This window comes from Carcharhinus amblyrhynchos, chromosome 26, assembly GCF_965287045.1.
Source record: "Carcharhinus amblyrhynchos chromosome 26, sCarAmb.v2.hapA, whole genome shotgun sequence".
NCBI lineage: Eukaryota > Metazoa > Chordata > Chondrichthyes > Carcharhiniformes > Carcharhinidae > Carcharhinus > Carcharhinus amblyrhynchos.
This window is the reverse complement of record NC_137349.1, coordinates 17707052-17727684: the sequence shown is the minus strand read 5'-3', so window position 1 is coordinate 17727684 and position 20633 is coordinate 17707052. Positions and strand designations below refer to the sequence as shown.

The 20633-nt window shown below is 45.3% G+C and overlaps 1 protein-coding gene across 1 annotated transcript in view; it reads left to right on the top strand.

The window, feature by feature from the left end:
* Positions 1 to 20633, top strand: part of LOC145358478 (rho GTPase-activating protein 45-like) — a 189696-nt gene that overhangs the window by 114389 nt on the left and 54674 nt on the right. Inside the window, exons 4-6 of the mRNA XM_080212568.1 lie at positions 3112 to 3196; positions 10819 to 10891; positions 18695 to 18770. Of these exons, the coding sequence (XP_080068694.1) occupies positions 3112 to 3196; positions 10819 to 10891; positions 18695 to 18770 (234 nt within the window). The remainder of the gene's footprint in view (positions 1 to 3111; positions 3197 to 10818; positions 10892 to 18694; positions 18771 to 20633) is intronic.

Sequence of the window (20633 nt, the reverse complement as noted above, 5' to 3'; positions counted from 1 at the left end):
GTACAACTGAAGCAAACCTCTCTATTTTTGTAATCAATTCCCCTCACAATAAATGGTAACTTTCCATTGGCTTTCCTAATTGCTTGCTGTGCCTAAATACTAACCTTTTAGGATCTGTACACTAGGACAGCCAGATCCCTCTGCACCTCAGAGCTCTTCACTCACTCACTATTTTGATAATCTTAATCCTACCTTGCCCCTTCTGATCTCTGTAAACTCCTTCAGCTTCAAAGCTCTACGCAGAACTCGCCGAGTCTGCCCTCTTGTGCATTGCCCATTCCTTTGCCTCAGCTTTAACAGAGCTGTGTTTAGTTGTCCAGGTCCCGTGCTCTGCAGTGCTGTCCTGAAGCTCCTCTCCTCCTTTTAAACACTTCTTAAAACCAATCCTTTGGTCCAGATTTTTGATTTGTCCTTGCTGATATTTCTTTGCAGTCCATTTTTGGCCAATTACAAACAGAGTTTTTGTTTTAGAATGTTTTTCTGTACTAAAGACAGCAGCTGGGATTCTCTGAACTTGTTCGCCCCCAACACAGATTTTCTTTTGCATGAGGCGCACACACACACACACACACACACACACACACACACACACACACACACACACACACACACACACACACACACACACACACACACACAGACACACACACACACACACTCTATGCTGCACAGATCCTGAAGCAAAGGCCTCACGCTGCCAGTTTCAGGGAAAATGGAAAAATATCAAGATTCACGTAGACGCTGGGTGGACCCATTTTTATTGGTTTCCTAGGATACCGACCTCCTCCTCAATCAGCTGTGCATCAGCCTCAACTCCCTGAACCCAGCAGCACGAGAGGAACATGAAACCCACTCGTGTTGCTCCCGTTCTGCAATAACTCCTTCAAACTTTGATAGGGTGACACAGTGGTTAGCACTGCTGCCTCACAGCGCCAGGGACCTGGGTTCGGTTCCCGGCTTGGGTGACTGTTTGTGCGGAGCCTGCACGTTCTCCCCATGTCTGCGTGGGTTTCATCTGAGTGCTACGGTTTTTTCCCACAGTCTGAATGATGTGCTGGTTAGGTGCATTGGCCGTGCAAAATTCTCCCTCAGTGTGTCCCGAATGTGACGACTGGAGGAATTTCACAGTAACTTCATTGCGGTGTTAATGTAAGCCTACTTGTGACACTAATAATAAAAAATATAGTTTTGTTCAGCATGGTTTGTGGAGCCAATGTGGATGAATGGAGTTGAGACGTAGATCAGCCATGATTTAATGGAACAGCAGAACAGGCTTGAGGGGTAGAATGGCCTACTCCTGTTCCTATTAATAATACGGAAAGTGCACAGTCTGCATTTACAATCGAATATCTTGGCAAACCATTCTGAAGAGCCTCTTCAAGGAGGTTGTGTAATTGAATAAAAATAATTATGAAAATGAATTTTATTGGGAGAATCCCAATGCCATTAGGTTCAGCTTCACTGCTATTTGTTTCTAGTGTGGCTTGAGGTTAATTATATAATAAAGAACAAAGAAAATGACAACACAGGAACAGGCCCTTTGGCCCTGCACCGACCATGCTGCCCGACTTCTTCCATCCTATTTGTCAAGTCACGATCATATCTGCTTCCACTACCTCCCCCGGCAGTGAGTTCCAGGCACCCACCGCCCTCTTGTGTAAACATTTGCCTTGTACATCTAAGAAGCAGCCCAGTGGTGTGAAAACTTATCCCTGGAGACAATCAGTGACCAATTGTGTCCTCTCAGAACAAGCCTGATTTACACATGGAGGGCGAAGATTATAGGGTGGAAACCAATTAGTTTGAAGGGAGGTAAAAGGCTGTCAGACCCCTCTGGGCTTCCCAGTTTCAGAGACAGGATGACTTTACTTTGCTTCTCTCGGCGTCCAACTGTGTGAAAATCTAATGTGGTTGAGTATATCCAAAGACACCTCACCAAATTCCTTCCAGAAGCTTTTTTTTTACCAAGTAGGTAAGTCATTGTTGTGGCCATTTCAGAGACATGGTTAGAGCAGGGTCGGGAATGGTTGTTGCAGGTTCCGGGGTTCAAATGCTTTAGTCGGAGTAGAGAAGGAGGTAGAAGGGGGGGAGGGGTAGTATTGTTAGTCAAGGACTGTATCACAGTGTCAGAGAGGAAGTTTGATGAGGACTTGTCTGTTGAGGTAGTATGGGTGGAGATTAGAAATAGGAGAGGAGAGGTCACCCTGTTGGGAGTCTTTTATAGACCTCCTAATAGGGCCTGGGTGGGATTGTTGGCAGCGTGGGCTTGAATGGCCTCTTTCCGCACTGTGGGGATTCTGTGATGATCCTACAGTACTCGGCTACAGAAGGGAAAGGTCTCAGGCATATTCCCTGTGCCGAATTAGCTGTAGGTCAGGAAGGCAAATGGGATGCTGGCCTTCATAGCGAGGCGGATTGAGTATAAAAGTAGGGAGGTCTTGCTGCAACTGTACAGGGCACTGGTGAGGCCACAGCTGGAGTACTGTGTGCAGTTTTGGTCGCCGCACCTGCGCAAGGATATTTTGGCCTTGGAGGGAGTGCAGAGGAGGTTCACTAGGCTGATACCGGAGTTGAGGGGGCTGAGCTATGAGGAGAGGCTGAATAAACTGGGCTTGTACTCGTTAGAATTTAGAAGGATGAGGGGAGATCTCATTGAGACGTATGAGATGATGAAAGGGATGGATAGGGTAGAGGTGGAGAGGTTCTTCCCGCTCAGAAAGGACAGCAGGACTAGAGGGCACAGCCTCAAGATAAAGCGGGGGGGCAGTTTAGAACGGAGTTGAGGAGGAACTTCTTCACTCAAAGGGTGGTGAATCTCTGGAATTCTCTGCCCATTGAAGTGGTTGAGGCTGCCTCGCTATATATATTTAAGACGTGGGTAGATAGGTTTTTGGTAGGCAAGGGGATTAAGGGTTATGGGGAGAAGGCGGGAAAGTGGAGCTGAGCCACTTCAGATCAGCCATGATCTTGTTGAATGGCGGGGCAGGCTAGATGGCCTACTCCTGCTCCTATTTCTTATGTTTTTATGTTCTTATGATTCTATGAATATAACTTTAACCTTTTTTCTCACTGAGCAACAATGTCCATTGAACATTCGCCTCCTTCCCGCAGGTTTCCATTATGAATCAAACAATGAGAATGATAAAAAGGAGTTTGAGAAGGCAATTGAAACAGTGGCGGTGGCATTCAGCAGCAAGTAAGTAAATCACTGGCAAAAGTCAAGGAAGAGCCAATGACAAGAGAATAACCAAAGAGGCAGAACTGAATCGTGAAGCACCTAGAATTGAATCTTTTTTTGATTATTTGGACTTTGCAGCTTAAGTCCAAAGATAGTGTGACTCCTTCGTGCCAGTATTTTTCAGTATTTATTGTACAGTGAGGCCAGTCTGTGTAAGTCAGACATCGTCTGCTCCCCACTGTCAACAATGTCCAGATTGCAAAGTACCTGAGACTGAGCTTGAGGTTCAGAGGGAGCGGATCGAAGGCAGGAGGGTCTGGGGAAACAGACAGGGCTCTGTGCCTTTGAAGGAGCTGGATGTGCTGTGAAAGTTACAGGTCCATTGGTTAAATCAAATGCAAACCATCGTCATCCAGAGGGTGTATTTGATTTGATTTGATTTGATTTATTTTTGTCCCTTGTATTGGGATATTATTTCTTCCACACGGACAAAACATACTGTTCACAGAGTACGTAAGGGAAAAGGAAAGAACAGCGTTCAGGATATGGTGTTACAGTCATTGAGAAAATGTAGAGAAAGATCAACTTTATGCGAGATATGTCCATTCAAAGTCTGATGGCAGCAGGGAAGAAGCTGTTCTTGAGTCGGTTGGTACGCGACCTCAGTCTTTTGCATCTTTTTCCCGACCGAAGAAGGTGGACGAGAGAATGTCCAAAGTGTGCAGGGTCCTTAATTAAGCTGGCTGCTCTTCTGAGGCATTGGGAAATGCAGACAGGGTCAGTGGATGGGAGGCTGGTTTGTGTGATGGATTGGGCTACGTTCACAACCTTTTGTAATTTCGTATAGTCCTGGTCAGAGGAGGAGCCAGACCAAGCTGTGATACATCCGGATAGAATGCTTCCTATGGTGTATCTGTAAAGATTGGTGAGAGTCACAGCAGACACGCTAAATTTCCTTAGCCTCCTGAGAAAGTAGGTGGGCTTTCTTAACTATCGCGTCAGCCACCAGTAATTGAGGAGGGTGGTGTAAATCCCTCTTGAGGGAAATCTTGATAAGTATATGACAGAGAAATGATCAGAAGGATATCCGGATAAGACTAGATGACGTAGAGCGGGAGGAGGTTAGTGTGGAGCACAGACAAGTTGGACCAAATGGCCTATTCCTGTGCTGTGAACTCTGTGGAACTCCACGTCAAAGCCACATCCTTTATTTTGTTTTGGTTCTGCTTTTGCTTCTGCATTTTGATTGGTTACTGCTAGCCACATGACCATCTGCTCAGCACCAACCAATCAGAAGGAAAGGAAGGATTCCATGTGAGTACATTTGGTTACAAAACATTTATATATGTATATTTTTGATCGTGGACATTGTAAGTCTAAATGTTTCTTGGTGAGTTTTTTAATGTGAATATCCAGAACGGCTTTATATTGTATCCTGAACACATAGGATCTGTTGCCCACAGTTTTGTACTTGAGGCTAATATTTATAGCTTGTGGAATCACCACTGTTTATATATTGAGGCTGATTCACTGAAACTGGAGCTACCTGAAGAATTGCTATGTGTAGTTGAGACTCAGTGACAGTATTCAATCTGATTTACCTTCTCCATTAGATTCTACCAATATCGGCCTGGTGCAACCTACATGCTTCAGTATTTGTGTTATCACAGTTCTGCAGGTTAACTAAGCTCATTACCTCAAAATCCTGATTAGAAAAATAAATTATTCCTTGTGTCGCTGGCTAAGTCTGCGTTTTTATTGTCCACCCCTAACTGCCCTTGAGAAAGGTGGTGAGCTGCCTTTTTGAACCACTGCAGCCCGTATGCTGTAGATACGTTCACAGTGCTGTTTGGGAGGGATGCTATGGAGATGCTGGGGTGGGCACAGTAAGAAGTCTCACAACGCCAGGTTAAAGTCCAGCAGGTTTATTTGATAGCACGAGTTTTCAGAGCATTGCTGCTTCATCAGATGAGTGGAGAGTTGTGTCCACAAACACAGCATATATAGACACAAACTAATAGTATAGACACAAGATAATGGTTGGAATGCGAGTTTTAACAGATAATCAACAGATACTATAGGTACAGACAATACAAGTGGAGAGAGGGTTAAGCACAGGTTAAAGAGGTGTGAATTGTCTCCAGCCAGGAAAGTTAGTAAGATTGTGCAAGCCCAGACCAAATGGTGGGGATAAAGATAGTGTGACATGAACCCAAGATCCCAATTGAGGCCGTCCACATGCATGCGGAATTTGACTATCAGTTTCTGCTCAGCGATTCTGCGTTGTTGTGTCTTGGAGGCCACCTTGGACAACACTTACCCGAAGATCAGAGGCTGAATGCCCTTAACTGCTGAAGTGTTCCCCAACAGGGAGGGAGGGAGTTCTGGGACTTTGACTCAGCAACAGCAATGTTGTTCCAAGTCCGGATGGTATGTGACTTGGAAGTGATGGTGCCCCCAGGTATCTGCTGTCCTTCTAGATGTCACAGGTTTGGAAGGTGCTGTCAGAGGAGCCTTGATGAGTTACTGCAGTGTCTCTTGAAGTGTTGGATGTGGTGCCAATCAAGTGGGCTGCTTTGTCCTGAGTGGTTTTGAGCTTCTTTGAGGTTTGATGCAGCTGCACTCATCCAGGCAAGTGAGGAGTATCCCATCACAGTCTTCACATATCTCTGTAGAATAGATAGTGGACAGGCTTTGAGGAGTCAGGAGGTGAGTTACTCACTGTAGAATTTTCAATCTCTGACACAGTCTTATAGCCACAGTATTTATATGGCTGTTTGCACACAGGGATAGCGCTCACTATTTAAATAAAAAATATGCGGAAAACCAACAGGAGCAAGCGGAAGAAAGGTATGCAATGAGGAGAACAGTTTGGCCAATGGATGATGAATGTTAATGTGAAAATATGGATTTATTTTACTACCAGGTCCATCTGCAGTCAGGCAAGAGGTAAGCGGCTGGGTTTTGATTTGCTCTTTGGAGAGACCCATTGACACTTTCAGGGTCAACCTAATTAAGACAAAGGACATATTGAACATGGCACTGAGCTTATCAGTCTGCTGTACTCATCAACCACTCTTAAAAGGTTGCTGGGGGTGGGGGTGGATTAAAATCACTTGAAGGTAAGTGGCCAGATAGAATCATCGAATCCCTACAGTGTAGAAAGAAGCCATTTGGCCCGTCAAGCCTGCCCAGACCCTATCCCACAGCCTCACGCATTTAACCTGCTAATCCCCCTGACACGAAGGGGCAATTTAGCATGGCCAATCAACCTAGCCCACACATCTTTGGACATACTAGAAAGAGTGCAGGAAAGATTTACTAGGATGCTACCGGGACTTGATGGTTTGACTTATAAGGAGAGGCTGGATGGACTGGGACTTTTTCCTCTGGAGTGCAGGAGGCTGAGGGGTGATCTTATAGAAGTCTAAAATAATGAGGGGCATAGATCAGTTAGATCATCAGTATCTTTTCCCAAAGGTAGGGGAGTCTGAAACTAGAGGGCATAGGTTTAAGCTGAGAAGGGGGGAAATATAGAAGAGTCCAGAGGAGCAAGTTTTTTGCACAAAGGGTGGTGAGTATCTGGAACAAGCTACCAGAGATAGTTGTAAAGGCAGGTACAATTTTGTCTTTTAAAAAGCATTTAGACAATTACACAGGTAAGATGGGTATAGAGGGATATGGGCCAAATGCGGGCAACTGGGACTAAGCTTCGAGGTTTTAAAAAAAAGGGGCAGCATGGACAAGTTGGGCCAAAGGGCCTGTTTCCATGCTGTAAACCTCTGATTCTATATGGGACCACGATTTTATATCGAGCCTGAAGATGCCTATTGCAGCATTTCAACAAGGGTCTTGGGGCAGAGAAGTAGCTGCCAAAATAGCAACTGACAAATGGAGGCAGGAAATAGAGATCATTGGCAAGTCATGGAGGATTCAAAACTGCTGCTCTGCAAGAGCTGAGGCAGTGCGTCAGTGGGAGCTGCCAAACTATTTCTAAAGGAGGCCAACCTTCCAGATAAATTCACATTCCTTAAGAGTTGCTACATCATCAAATGTAAAAGCATCACCCCAGTTGAGCTGGAACATTGTAATCTACAATAACCAAAAGAGAAAATGCTGGAAAATCTCAGCAGGCCTGGCAGCATCTGTAAGGAGAGAAAAAGGCTGACGTTTTGAGTCCAGATGACCCTTTGTCAAACTCTGACAAAGGGTCATCTGGATTCGAAACGCCAGCTCTTTTCTGAGCTCTTTTCTCTCCTTACAGATTCTGCCAGATCTGCTGAAATTTTCCAACATTTTCTCTTTTGGCTTCAGATTCCAACATTCGCAGTAATTTGCTTTTACATCCCACACTAAGTTTCACACCAGCATTAGGAAGAATGACTTACATTGATACAAGCATTGAATGCCCACAGTGCAGATGGAGGCCATTCAGCCCATCAAGTCTGCATTGACAGCAATCCCACACAGATCCTATCTGCTTAACCCCACATTTTTACTCTGCTAATCCCCCTGATACTAAGGGGCAATTTACCATGGTCTATCAACCTAACCCACACATCTTTGGAATACAGTGGATTGATCTGAAATATCCAATTTTAATTCATTGCAAACCTCTTCAATTAGAGTTAAAATTGGGCCCATTGAGATTTGAGCTCAGGGGAGGATCATTCTGAGAAGCTAATTTTCTTCTCATCAACTTTTCCTGGCCCTTTCTCCAGTCTAAGTGACTTGTTTCTCTTTTTTAATTGTTTACCTAATTCCTTTTTAAATGTGATTTAATTGAATTGTTGTTAATAACCACTGAGGGTGAAACTTTCTTAACCTGAAAACAGGTTAGCCAAACTGGCTGATTTAGGGGAGGTGATGGCCTAGTGGTGTTATCGCTGGACTATTAATGCAGAAGCTTAGCTAATGTTCTGGAGACCCAGGTTCGAATCCCACCACGGTGGATGGTGAAATTTGAATTCAACAAAAAACATCTGGAGTTAATAATCTACTGATGGCTGTGAAACCATTGTCGGAAAAAACCCATCCGGTTCACTCATGCCCTTTAGGGAAGGAAATCTGCCACTCTTACCTGGCCTGACCGACATGTGACTCCAGAGCCACAGCAATGTGGTTGACTCTCAACCAACCTCGGGCACCTAGGGGTAGCAAAGCCCATGAATGAATAAAAAATAATGATTGTACGTCATTTCTAAAATCTTCAAATCCCACTTTGCAGTTCATTCGGATGTATTTACCTCACCTTTATTGCACTGATGTGCCTAGGAATATGTTGAAAGCCAGATGCTTTTACATTTAGCTTCTTCTCATCTCTAGAGATTTGAGTGACAAAATGGGCCGCCGAGAAAAATATTTTGGAGGTGGGAGTGAGGATAACACACAGCTCTGGCCCCTTACTGTTCATAGAAATGGTCTCTTGAGATATATTCAAGAGCCATCCATTAATGTTCATAATATAGTTCATTACCGAGGTAGAGGGAAGAGTGCCAAAGGGTCTTGGCTAATCAGAATGTTTAGTGATCTCTCTGAAGATGGCATTTCACTTTAATCAAACCAATCGAATTTAATTTGATTTAATTTATCCTGTCATAGGCTCTTAGAGGTGTTTTTGAAGCGAGTTCCCTTTCTAAAAGCAAACAAGAGGGGAATAACAAGTTAAAGAAAGGCAGGCATCAGGAGCCGGGAACATTCCCAGCTTACTGCACCCACGCAGGAGAGAGTGCCAACAGAGACAGGATTTTCCTTGTCATTGAGGGGTGAGTGCGGGTGGCAATGGATCAGCTGATCAAGGAAGAGGTTCAGAGGCAGCCACAGGGGCTGCCAGATGCGGGGTGGGCTGTTTAACGGGTCCACCTTGGTGCTGTGGGATCGCACCCAGTCCACCATACACGCCTTCCATACATTCCTGTTGCCACGCATTCTCCTCACCTACCCTCTATGGTCTGACCCTTTAGTTCCCACATGCCAATCCATGACCCTCCCAAAATATTCCTATGGCCCCACATGCCCCCAAGCCAAGGAATTCCTCCCTCTGCCCAAACAATCCCTAAAGCCACTCATGTCCTGCAGGCCAAGCTATGGCACTTCCATGGTCTTTCATGGAATCAGGTATCATACATAATGAGGCTTGACTGAAAGCTCAGAAATCTCTGAACCTGTCAAAACACGTAAGCCTTGGAGAGAACATTGCCTGATTGACAGCTCTGGTTCACTGATCTCCTCTGTCAATTTCACAATGATTACTTACACAAGATAAAGAAGTTTTGAGTGCTTTCACTTCTGCTACTGGAACTTTGGAGGGTCTGGATGATTGACACTTTTATTGGGCTGTAGTAAAAGCTATTTTCATAAATGTAACTTTTTTAAAAAAGCTTTTTTCCATATCCTACTGTCGCTATGGGATCCATTGCTTCTCAACAGTGTATTATGGGTGAATGGCCATGGACGTGCCCTGGCTTGTCATGGGCACATGAGAGAGCATATGGGGTTTTGGGGGTATACTTTGGCATAGGGACATGAGAGCCCTGGGGTTTTTTTCTAGGAGGGGGTGTACCTTGGCATAAGAAGCATGAGGAGGAAACTTTGAATTTACCTTTCAATGGGTCCCTCACACAGATTGTGGGTTAGGACACCTGTGAGGTGCCGTGAACCTCAGCACCTGACTGCGCGAAAATGATGGAGGACTGGAACATGCCTATTCCTAATATGGAGCCTGCGACAGGGGCGCAGTGTGTTAGATTTTGACCCGAACCATTGCACACATGTAAAAGGCTCAGCTGAAAATTGGAACGCCTGAGAATGGGATCGGGAATCCCAGAATCAGGAGCCCCCTACCATTTTTAAAGAGCTCCCAAATCATCCAGGCCGTATGTGACTGCTGTAGTGAGTGAACACTTGCGTGTTGCTTTAACTTGGAAAGTGCTAATATGTTTCAACAAGGCTATAGATAAGCTAAATAGTCAACGTCCTCTCCCAAAAGTATGGGAGTCTAAAACTAGAGGGCATAGGTTTAAGGTGAGAGGGGAGAAATACAAAAGGGTCCGGGGGCAATTTTTTTCACTCAGAAGATGGCGGATGTCTGGAACGAGCAGGTACATTTTTGTCTTTTAAAGCACGTTTAGATAGTTACGTGGGTAAAATGGGTATAGAGGGACATGGGCCAACTGCAGGAAATAGGGCCTAGCTAAGTGATTAAAAACAGGGCAGCATGTACCAGTTGGGCCGAAGAGCCTCTTTCCAGGTGTAAACCTCAATGACTCTATATGGCACCCCAGAGACCCCCTGTACCACAATTTTAATATATTGATTCAAGTCACTATGAAGAGCGATCTGCTTTTGGGCGAGAGGTGTTGGGTAAAGGGCAGGTTCATCACAATGGTAGGGGAGGCGAGGGGGAGATTCAGAGAGTGAGTCAGCTCAATCCGCACTTGTTTATCGCCTTGGAACTGGTCATGAAGCAATGTTTGTGGTCATGGAGAAACATGTGTGTTTGGCCTTTCAGCTGGTGTCTTGTTTGAAGGGAAGTGAATCTAACAGCGTGTAGGTGGGGAATTGTTTTTTTTTTAAAAGCAAATTGAAATGTATAGGTTGAGTTTTGTTGGCCGCTGTAACCATTATTTCCTCTTTGGCAGTGTCTCGGAATTTCTCATGGGAGAGGTGGACAGCAGCACTTTGTTATCATTACCACCAACAGACAAATGCAGGGTGAGTTCACAGCATGAAGCAGTGTACTGCAGAGACTTTTACGTGGATGCACTAGCCGCTTGTGAAAGGTTCTTTGTCTAATTTTCAGAGATTAATTTCTGGTCAAGCTTTGGAAATTGTGGCCTTTATTTCTGCCAAAGGGTCTTGACTCATCAGAATGTTTAGCGACCTCTCTGAAGATGGCATTTGACTTTAATCAAAGTGATCTAATCCGAGTGCCATCTCCCAAGGTTTAGACTTCCAGATGTTGCACATTAAAGGGATTTATTGCTGATGCATTGTCTTTCCTTTCCAAACCCGGTGACCTGCAAACGTCTCTGTGCAAATTTTTTAATGTCCATGAAGTAATTAAATAACAACATGATTTATCTGGGAATGTCTGGGTCAACGCAGGGGCATACTTTACGAAGAAAATCAGATCTTACTTTAACAACAGAACCATTACCTCTATTCCTGAGGTAGCAGGAATATCCTGTCAGGAGAGATTGAGGCAACCACACCTGTATTCTGTAGAGTTTAGAAATTTAGTTTAAAGACTATTTATTAGTCACAAGTAGGCTTACATTAACACTGCAGTAAGTTACTGTGAAAATCTCCTAGTCGCCACACTCCGGCACCTTTCGGGTACGCTGAAGGAGAATTTAGCACGGCCAATGCATCTAACCAGCAGCCTTTCCGACTGTGGGAGGAAACCGGAGAACCCGGAGGAAACTTAAGCAGAGGCAGGAGAACATGCAGACTCTGCACAGACAGTGATCCAAGCTGGGAACTGAAGCGGGTCCTTGACACTGTGAGGCAGCAGTGTGGACCACTGTGCCAAGAAGAATGGGAAGAGATATCATCAAATTAGACAAAATTTTTACCGGTCCTTCCAGGATTTAGCTGCTTCAGGCAGGCTAGAGGGGGATGTAAAAGGGATGAGGAAGTGGCATTACTGGTTAAGGAAAATATCACAGCTGTACTACGGGAGGACACCTCGGAGGGTTCAGGCAGTGAGGTAAGATAGAGCTTAGGAATAGGAAGGGTGCAATCACAATGTGGCACGGTAGCACAGTGGTTAGCACAGCTGCTTCACAGCTCCAGGGACCTGGGTTCGATTCCCGGCTTGGGTCACTGCCTGTGTGGAGTTTGCACATTCTCCTCGTGTCTGTGTGCGTTTCCTCCCGTAGTCTAAAGGTGTGCTGGTTAGGTTGATTGGCCATGCTAAAATTGCCCCTTAGTGTCCTGAGATGCACAGGTTAGAGGGATTAGCGGGTAATTAATAGGCCTTCCATTAGCCAGCGGGAGATGGAGGAGCAGATATGAAGATGTGTTTTGCATCTTTCCAAAATCTCAGGGTTGTTGTGATGGGTGATTTTAACTTTCCTTGTATTGGCTGGGACTCACTGCTTGGGGCTTGGATGGGGCAGAATTTGTGAGGAGCATCCAAGAGGGATCTTGAAACAGTATGTAAATAGCCCAACTCGGGAAGGAGCCATGGTATTAGGGAATGAGCCCAGTCGGGTGATCAAAGTTTCAGCAGGAGAGCATTTCGGGAGCAGTGATCATAATTCTATAAATTTTAAGGTGCTTGTGAATAAGGACCAGAGTGGCCCTCGGGCAAAGATGTTAAATTGGAGGATGGCTAACTACAAAAACATTAGGGGGGATCTGGAGAGGGTGGATTGGGGGAGACTGTTTGAGGGTAAATCAACATCTGACATGTGGGAGTCTTTCAAATGTCATTTGATTGGAATTCAGGACCAGCATGTACCTGCGAGGATGAAGGATAAGTGTGGCAAGTATCGGGAATCCAGGGTAACGAGGGATATTATGAGCCTTGTCATAAAGGAAAAGAAAGCATTTGTAAGGTCTGAAAGCTTAGGACAGATGAAACCCTTGAAGAATATAAAAAATGTAGGGAGGAACTTGAGGGAGTTAAAAGGGCTAAAAGGGGCCATGAAAAGTCCTTGGCAAACAGGGTTAAGAAAAATCCTAAAGCATCTTATACATGACAGCTCAGAGACTATCTCTGTTGCTGTGCGGACACATGGATTTGGGCCTGTGTCTGTGGGAGTTTGCACGTTCTCCCCGTGGTTGCGTGGGTTTCCTCCGGATGCTCCGGTTTCCTCCCACATCCCCAAAGATGTGCTTTTAGGCTGATTGATTGGGTACTAAATTGTCCCTAAATTGGACCTCCCTGATCCTCGCACATTAGGCGTAGACTAAAATCATGAACAGGTCACTGAGACAGTGGGACGGCGGCGCGGGCTCGTTGGGCCGAAGGGCCTGTTTCCCGTGCTGTGTTGTTCTTTGTTCTTTGTTCTTTGTTATGTAAAGAGCAAGAGGGGTAGCAAGGGAAAGGGTTGGTCCACTCAAGGATAGTGGAGCGAATCTATGCATGGAACCAGAGGAAATGGGCGAGATACTAAATTAATACTTTGCCTCAGTATTCACCAAAGGGGGAGACTTGATGGATGAGAAACCTAGGGTAGGGTGTGTACATATTCTGGGTCATGTCGATATCAAAAAGGAGGAGGCGTTGGATGTCTTAAAAAGCATTAAAATAGATAAGTCCTCAGGGTCTGATGGGATGTACCCCAGAATATTGAGGAAGGCAAGGGTGGAAATTGATGGGGCCTTGACAAAAATTTTTGTATCTTTATTGGCTACAGGTGACGTTCCCGAGGACAGCCAGTGTTCCATGGTTTAAGAAGGGCAGCAGGGAAAATCCAGGAAATTATAGGCCAGTGAGCCTTACGTCAGTGGTAGGGAAATTATTGGAATAGATTCTGAGGAATAGGATTTACTTACATTTGGAAACAAATGGACTTATTAGTGATAGACAGCATGGTTTTGTGAAGGGGAGGTCATGCCTCACTAACTTGATTGAGTTTTTTGAGGAAGTGATGAAGATGATAGATAAGGGAAAGGCAGTGGATGTTGTATACATGGACTTCAATAAAGCCTTTGAGAAAGTAGCTCATGGTAGATTAGTTCGAAAGGTGAAGTCTCACGGGATCAGAAGAGAGCTGGCAAGATGGACACAGAAATGGCTTGGCCATAGAAGACAGAGGGTAGCAATAGAAGGGTGCTTTTCTGAATGGAAGACTGTCACTAGTGGTGTTCCACAGAGATCAGTTTGGGACCTTTGTTGTTCGTTGTTTATATAAATGATTTGGAGAAAATGTAGTTGGTCTGATTAGTAAATTCACAGATGACGCAAAAGTTGGTGGAGTTGGCAGATAGTGAAGAGGATTATCAGAATATACAGCTAGAGATATACACTCACCTGTAACTCGTGGCCCCCCCCTCACTCGCCTGTAACTCGTGGCCCCTCCCCCACTCGCCTGTAACTCTTGCCCCCCCCCCCCCCCCACTCACCTGTAACTCCTGGCCCCCCCCACCCCCGCTCGCCTGTAACTCCTGCCCCCCCCCCCCCCACTCCTGCCCTTCACCTGTAACTGCTGCCCCCCCCCCCCAACCCCTGCTCGCCTGTAACTCCTGCCCCCCCCCCCCCGCCCTTCGCCTGTAACTCCAGGCCCCCCCCGCCTTGCCTGTAACTCCCCTCACACCTCTAACTCCTGGCCTCCCCATCTGTAACTCTAGCCCCTCACCTGCATGCCTCCCCTGGTCAGCTTCCCAGCTCGAAACTGGCAGGAAGTGACAGCTGGCTAGTGGGCAGGAGCACAGTGTCAAGCACAACACACAGGCATTGGGGACTGAAGGAGCAGCCCTCATCACTCAGGCACGTAGCTCAGGGGTGAGTGGAGGGGCAGGAGAGGGTTATGGGAGCAGATACGAAGACTTAACTTTCTGGGTCTTTTTCAGCTCTCAGCCCATCTCCCTGTCAGGTCAGCCTGGACCAGTTAATTTTGTCACAAGTTGCATGCTAGGGATGAGTCGTAAAGTCCTTGTCAATTCTCAGAACTAGCCATTTTCTTGAGTAGCGAGATGGAGGCATCTACTGGAATGTGATTGGAGAGGAGGATATTGTTCCCCTTGCTGTGGGTGTGGTTTACTCCATGGATGGGGGAACAGAATACAGGAGCCTGTGTCACATGGCTGAGGCAGAGACACAGGAATTAGGATGGGTTTGACATCTGAGTCTGAAGAAATCACATCTTTGGAGATTGCTTTGAGATTTGGGACAACCTCCAAGTGGCAGCAACATTATCATGAGACACCAATCATTTCATAGCCCTGTCAACGATGTCTTTCCAATTTATGTGATGTTCCTTCCCTTGTGTTGAATGATAGCCTGTAAAATTTCCAAAAGGCTGTGTGGTTTCAGTAAGTTAGAATCGAAATAAACCTTTGTTTTAAGAGACTGTTAGTGTCATTAGCAAGCTACCCTGTGTAGCTGAGTGAATAGTGCAATCCCATAGCCATGCTTAACTAACAGTTCAGGCACAGGGTGTCCTTTCACAGGCCTTCAGACTAAAGCAACATCGAGTAAAGCTTACAGTCTGATGTGGCCGAGATGTTCTTCAAGTATTTTACATTATTACAAAGGTGGTGACACTCTCGTTGCTTCGTTCCACTTTTCTTCCCCTGTCTCTTCCGAAAGCCATTACTCTCTGTGGAGGTGCAGCTCAACAAGTACTGGTCCCTTCTGCAGGGACCGAGACGGTAATTTGGCGACAGTGCATTGATAGTCAAGTCCACCTCTGCTGGCAGTGTCCCGGGGGTAGGGAGCAGGAGCGAGTGATTTCTGTTCTCTCTCTCTCTTTTTCTCTCTCCCTCCTTAATTGAGGGAGGCTGAGATCAATTTGAGGAAACCCAGGACCACCCTGGCTGTGATCCACTGGCAGACTGGAGTTGTCACCACAGGCAATGCGTAGATCCAATACAGAGAGAGCGTTGACCTCAAGACGAGCCCTCTTGCTGCTTGCTATGGTGAGGAGAGTATTCGGAGTCTATGAGGCATTGGTATTGGGGTGTTGTTACTGTATACGAACGAACCTGTGTGTTAAAATGCAGACTGTACTGTAGTTTGTATGGTTGCATAAAAACCGCAAAATGCCAGATCCTGCCGGCCCCCAACTCTTCCTTCTATTAGATAAAAGCAAAATACCACGGATGCTGGAATTTGAGACAAGAACAGAACATGCTGGAAAATCTCAGCAGGTCTGACAGAGAGCGAATAGAGCCAGCATTTCAAGTCTGGATGACCCTTCGCTAGACCTTTCTTTCTATTAGCATCAACTTTATTTTTAATGATATTATTTAACCACAGGATTATTTGAATACATCTAGCAGACAGGATATTTATCAGGGAGAGAATTACTGCATTAAAAATTCAAATGTCATTTCTTTTCTAGATGAAAGATTGAGAGGCTGTGTGATTCTTGTCAGTTGCAAATTTGCAAGTTGATCTTGTTTTACTTTTGTATTTTTGTTTGAATTGCTGCCCTTGATGCCCTGACTTGAGCTCACCCCGAGATTCCAACAGCCCCATAAAACTCCACCAAAGGATGAGGTACTCTCCTTCATTGCAATGGAAGAGCACGACCTACAATCTCCATTGGTTCTGTAGAATACAAAGGCAGGAAAAAGAGAGTGGGAGAGGAGAAATAACATCTGTACTGCAAGGCACAAGATAGATCCTCTACATAACATTGATCATTAATACCTTCCCATTCTTAACTAAACACATGATCTATTTGCAAATAAGGCTAAGAATAGTTCTGACAAAAAGGGTGGAACTTGCTGACCTAGGAAAGATTTGCTTGTGCACGTATATATTTGCGTGTATACATGTGTCTGTTTGTCTGTGTGCACGTATATCAATATGCCGATTTCTCTGTTAATGAGCATTTATCTGTGTGTGTGTGTGTGTGTGTGTGTGTGTGTGTGTGTGTGTGTGTGTATCTGCGTGTATATCTGCATATTTCTCTGTGGGTATGTGCATACCTGGGTAAGCATATCACTGTACAATGCCAACATCACTGCGTGTGCATGTGTGTTTGTATACGTGCATGTAATGCTTTTATGTGTGTTTTGTATGTGTGTGTGTGCATGTATGATGCATGTGTTTGTCTATGTTTTTTGTGTGTATTTGTTTGTATGTGTGTGCATGTATGTTTGGTTTGTGTGCGTGTTTTGTGTACGCGCATATGTTTGTCTGTGTGTGCATGCATTTGTGTTATGTGCATGCGTGTTTGTGTGTGCATGCATCCATGAAAAGGATGAAGAATTTTTGCCTAACCTAAACTTGGAGCATAACCAATTTTGGCCTGAGCTACAATCAGGATTGCTGGAACTCTGAAAATGATGGTAAAGCTTGGCACCCTGACCAGCATCTCCAGAGAAAGAAAGATTCGCAGTTTGGAGGGAACTTCATTCAGAGTTAAATATGACCGGGCAGTCGCAGGGGTTCAAATCCGTTTGAAACACTTTCAAACTAACATAGCTGAAGATGTGTAGCTTAGGGGGATAAGCAGATTGAATAGGTGAGGTTATGGGAATAGGGCTTGGGTGGGATGCTCTGTCAGAGAGTCAGTGCAAACTTGATGGGCTGAACTTCTTCACTGTAGGGATTGTGTGAAAATAGAAACTAAAGAGGGATCCCACAGCCCTACGATTTACTCAGGGAGCGCAGGATTTTACCACTGAAATTGCCTTAATCCAGTAGAGAATTAGTGAGGTCTGTAATTGCAACCTATTGTTTCAGTGAACGGTACAAAATGTAACCTCCTACTGCTTGACTTGTCCTGGGCGGCTGGCTAGTCATATTTTTAGATTTTCTTTGTGCAATAACGATACAAAAAGACTTAACCATTTCTAGCTTAAATATTGATATTGTTTCCAAAGCTAAAGTGATTGCCGTCTGTTGGAATGGTTCCAGCAAAACAGAGATCGAAAGTTTGCTGTCATTTGGTGCTTTGTTTAGCTTTTCAAAATAAAGATGCAAAGCAGTAAACTCAGCTTAAAGTTTATTTCTTAGTGTCACAAAGAGGCTTACATTAACACTGTAATGAAGTTACTGTGAAAATCCCCCAGTCGCCACACTTCGGCGCCTGTTTGGGTACGCTGAGGGAGAATTTAGCACGGCCAGTGCACCTAACCAGCACGCCTTTCAGACTGTGGGAGGAAACCCACGCAGACACGGGAAAATGTGCAGACTCCGCACAGACAGTGACTCCTAAAAACGGGAATCGGACCCAGGTCCTTGGTGCTGAGAGGCAGCAGTGCTAACCACTGTGTCACCCATGAAGGCAAATGAGAATTCAAGCAAGGTGGGCAGAACCTGAACAAAGTCCTGGACTTTGGGGTAGGCATGGCAGCACAATGGATAACGCTGTTGCCTCACAGCGGCAGGGACCTGAGTTCTAGTTCGGCCTCGGGTGAGTCTGGGTGGAGTTTGCACATTCTCCCCATGTCTTTGTGGGTTTCCTGTGGATGCTCTGGTTTCTTCCCACAGTCCAAAGAAGTGTGCGTTGGGTTGACTGGCCACAATAAATTGCCCCTTAGTACCAGGGGGATTAGTAGGGTGGATAAATGGGGTTATGGAATAGGGCCTGGGTGGAATTGTGGTCCATGCAGACTAGATGGGCCAAGTGGCCTCCTTCTGTACTGTAGAGCTTCTATGATTCTATGACTAAAAGGTGTTCTCAATGCTTTGTGTTTCCTATAAACTGTGATGAATAATGAAACCTCAGAGTCAACATAATGGAACATCTTGGAATGTCCCTTGTCAATGCTTGCAGAAGATGGTTATTGTAAGGAGCTGGGTTGGAGGTTTACACTGATCACTCCTCCTGGCCACTTGGGTTTGTTCATCTATGCTTTGAGTCTAATTTTCTTTGTATGTCTTTTCAGTCCATGGAGAATCTGTGCGGTGGAATTGCTGTACAGGGCGATATGGTACAGGTGAAGGATGAGTTCAGTGATTCAGGTAATGTACATTTTTAGTCAGCATTGATTAATCAGTGAATCATTTTTCTGAAAAGCTTAGAGCAATAAGTAACAAGTACGAGTGAGACAAGTTACAAACAATATGACTGTGACACTCTGCCACCCTATTCTTTTTGACCTGTTGGCATCCTCTGCTAAGACCTCTTGTCCTTTATTTAGCTGTTTGAGACTAGCTTTGCACCCCTTGTACCTACCCAGACATAGCCAGAAAACCCCCTACAATGGCTTCTCTTCCTGCACCATTAATTCTAATGTCACCAGAAGATCCTTGGTCCCAACCTGTTTCTTATCTCTATGCCATTCCCCCCCCTCTCCCACCCACCCAACCACCCTTCAACAACATCATCCAAAGATGCATCACCATCCACATGTATGCTGATGATACCAAGCTTTATACAACAACCACTTCTCTTGACCTCTCCCAGTTGTCAGACTGTGTCCCCAACATAGGGATGGCCTTGTGATATTATGGCTAGACTATTAATCCAGAAACTCAGCTAATGTTCTGGGGACCCGGATTCAAATCTCACCATGGCGGATGATGGAATTTGAACTCAATAAAAAAAGTGAAATTAAGAATCTACTGATGATCATGAAACCATTGTCGATTGTCAGAAACACCCATCTGGTTGACTAATGGCCTTAGGGAAGGAAATCTGCCATTCTTACCTGGTCTGGCCTATATGTGACTCCAGAATTACAACGATGTGATTGATTCTTAACTGCCCAAAGGCAACTAAGGATGCCCATGTCCCATAAATGAATTAAAAAAAAAATGGATGACCTGAGATTCCCTCCAGTGGAACACTGGGGAGGCCGAGCCATAGACTGCAATCGTAGTACCCCACCCATTACAGGAATCGGAGCAGGCGAGGGGTGGAACATGCAAAGGTCCGTCGACCTCGGACGGGATTTTATGGCCTCACTTGTTCTGAAACCGTCTTTGCACCCCATCATGAGCGCAATTCCTTCGTCATCAACTCCATCCCCTTCAATGGCCACAGTCTCGAGCAGAATTAGCCTCCTCAGCTGAGCTTCCAATCTCACATTCACTCCAGCAGCAGCCTCCTTCCACCCCACTAAAGCTGCCTCTTTTCACCCAGACTTGAGTCCATCTGATCTTGAAACCCTCATCCATGTCTTCTACCTCGACTATTCCAATGCTGTCTGGCCCAGTCTCCTACCTTCCCAACTCAGAGCAACAGAGAAGTTTCGTGGCCCGTGTGCACAGATCACTGAAATGTAGTCATCAAGTACAAAGAAAAAGCAAGAGGGTTAATTAAATGTTGGCCCTTACAATGGCAGAGCTGGAGGAGAAAGCAAAGGAAGTTTTGCTAGAGCTGTGGTTTGCACATTCTTCCTGTGTCTGCGTGGATTTCCTCTGGGTGCTCGGATTTCCTCTGGGTGCTCAGGTTTCCTCCCACAGTCCAAAGATATGCAGCTTAGGTGGATTGGCCATACCAAATTGTCCTTTAGTGTCCAAGGATGTGTAGGTTTTGGAGGATTAGGCATGCTAAATACGTGGGGTTGTGGGCCTGAGTAACACAAGCTTTCAGAGAGTCAATGTAGAGTCAGTTGTCTGAATGGCTTCCTCCTGTACTATAGGATTTTTATGATTAGTATCTCCCTGACTTCCTCCAGTCTCATAATTCTGTATTCCTTCAATTCCAGCTTTTTGCCCCTCATTTCCTTCACCCTAAAGGGTGGGCAACATAGTGGTTTGTAGTCCAGAGGCCCAGGCTAATCCTGTTGGAACACAGGTACAAACCCCAAAATGGCAGTTGGTGGAATTTAAATGAAATTAATAAAGTCTGGAACATAAAAACTAATCTCAGTAACAGGG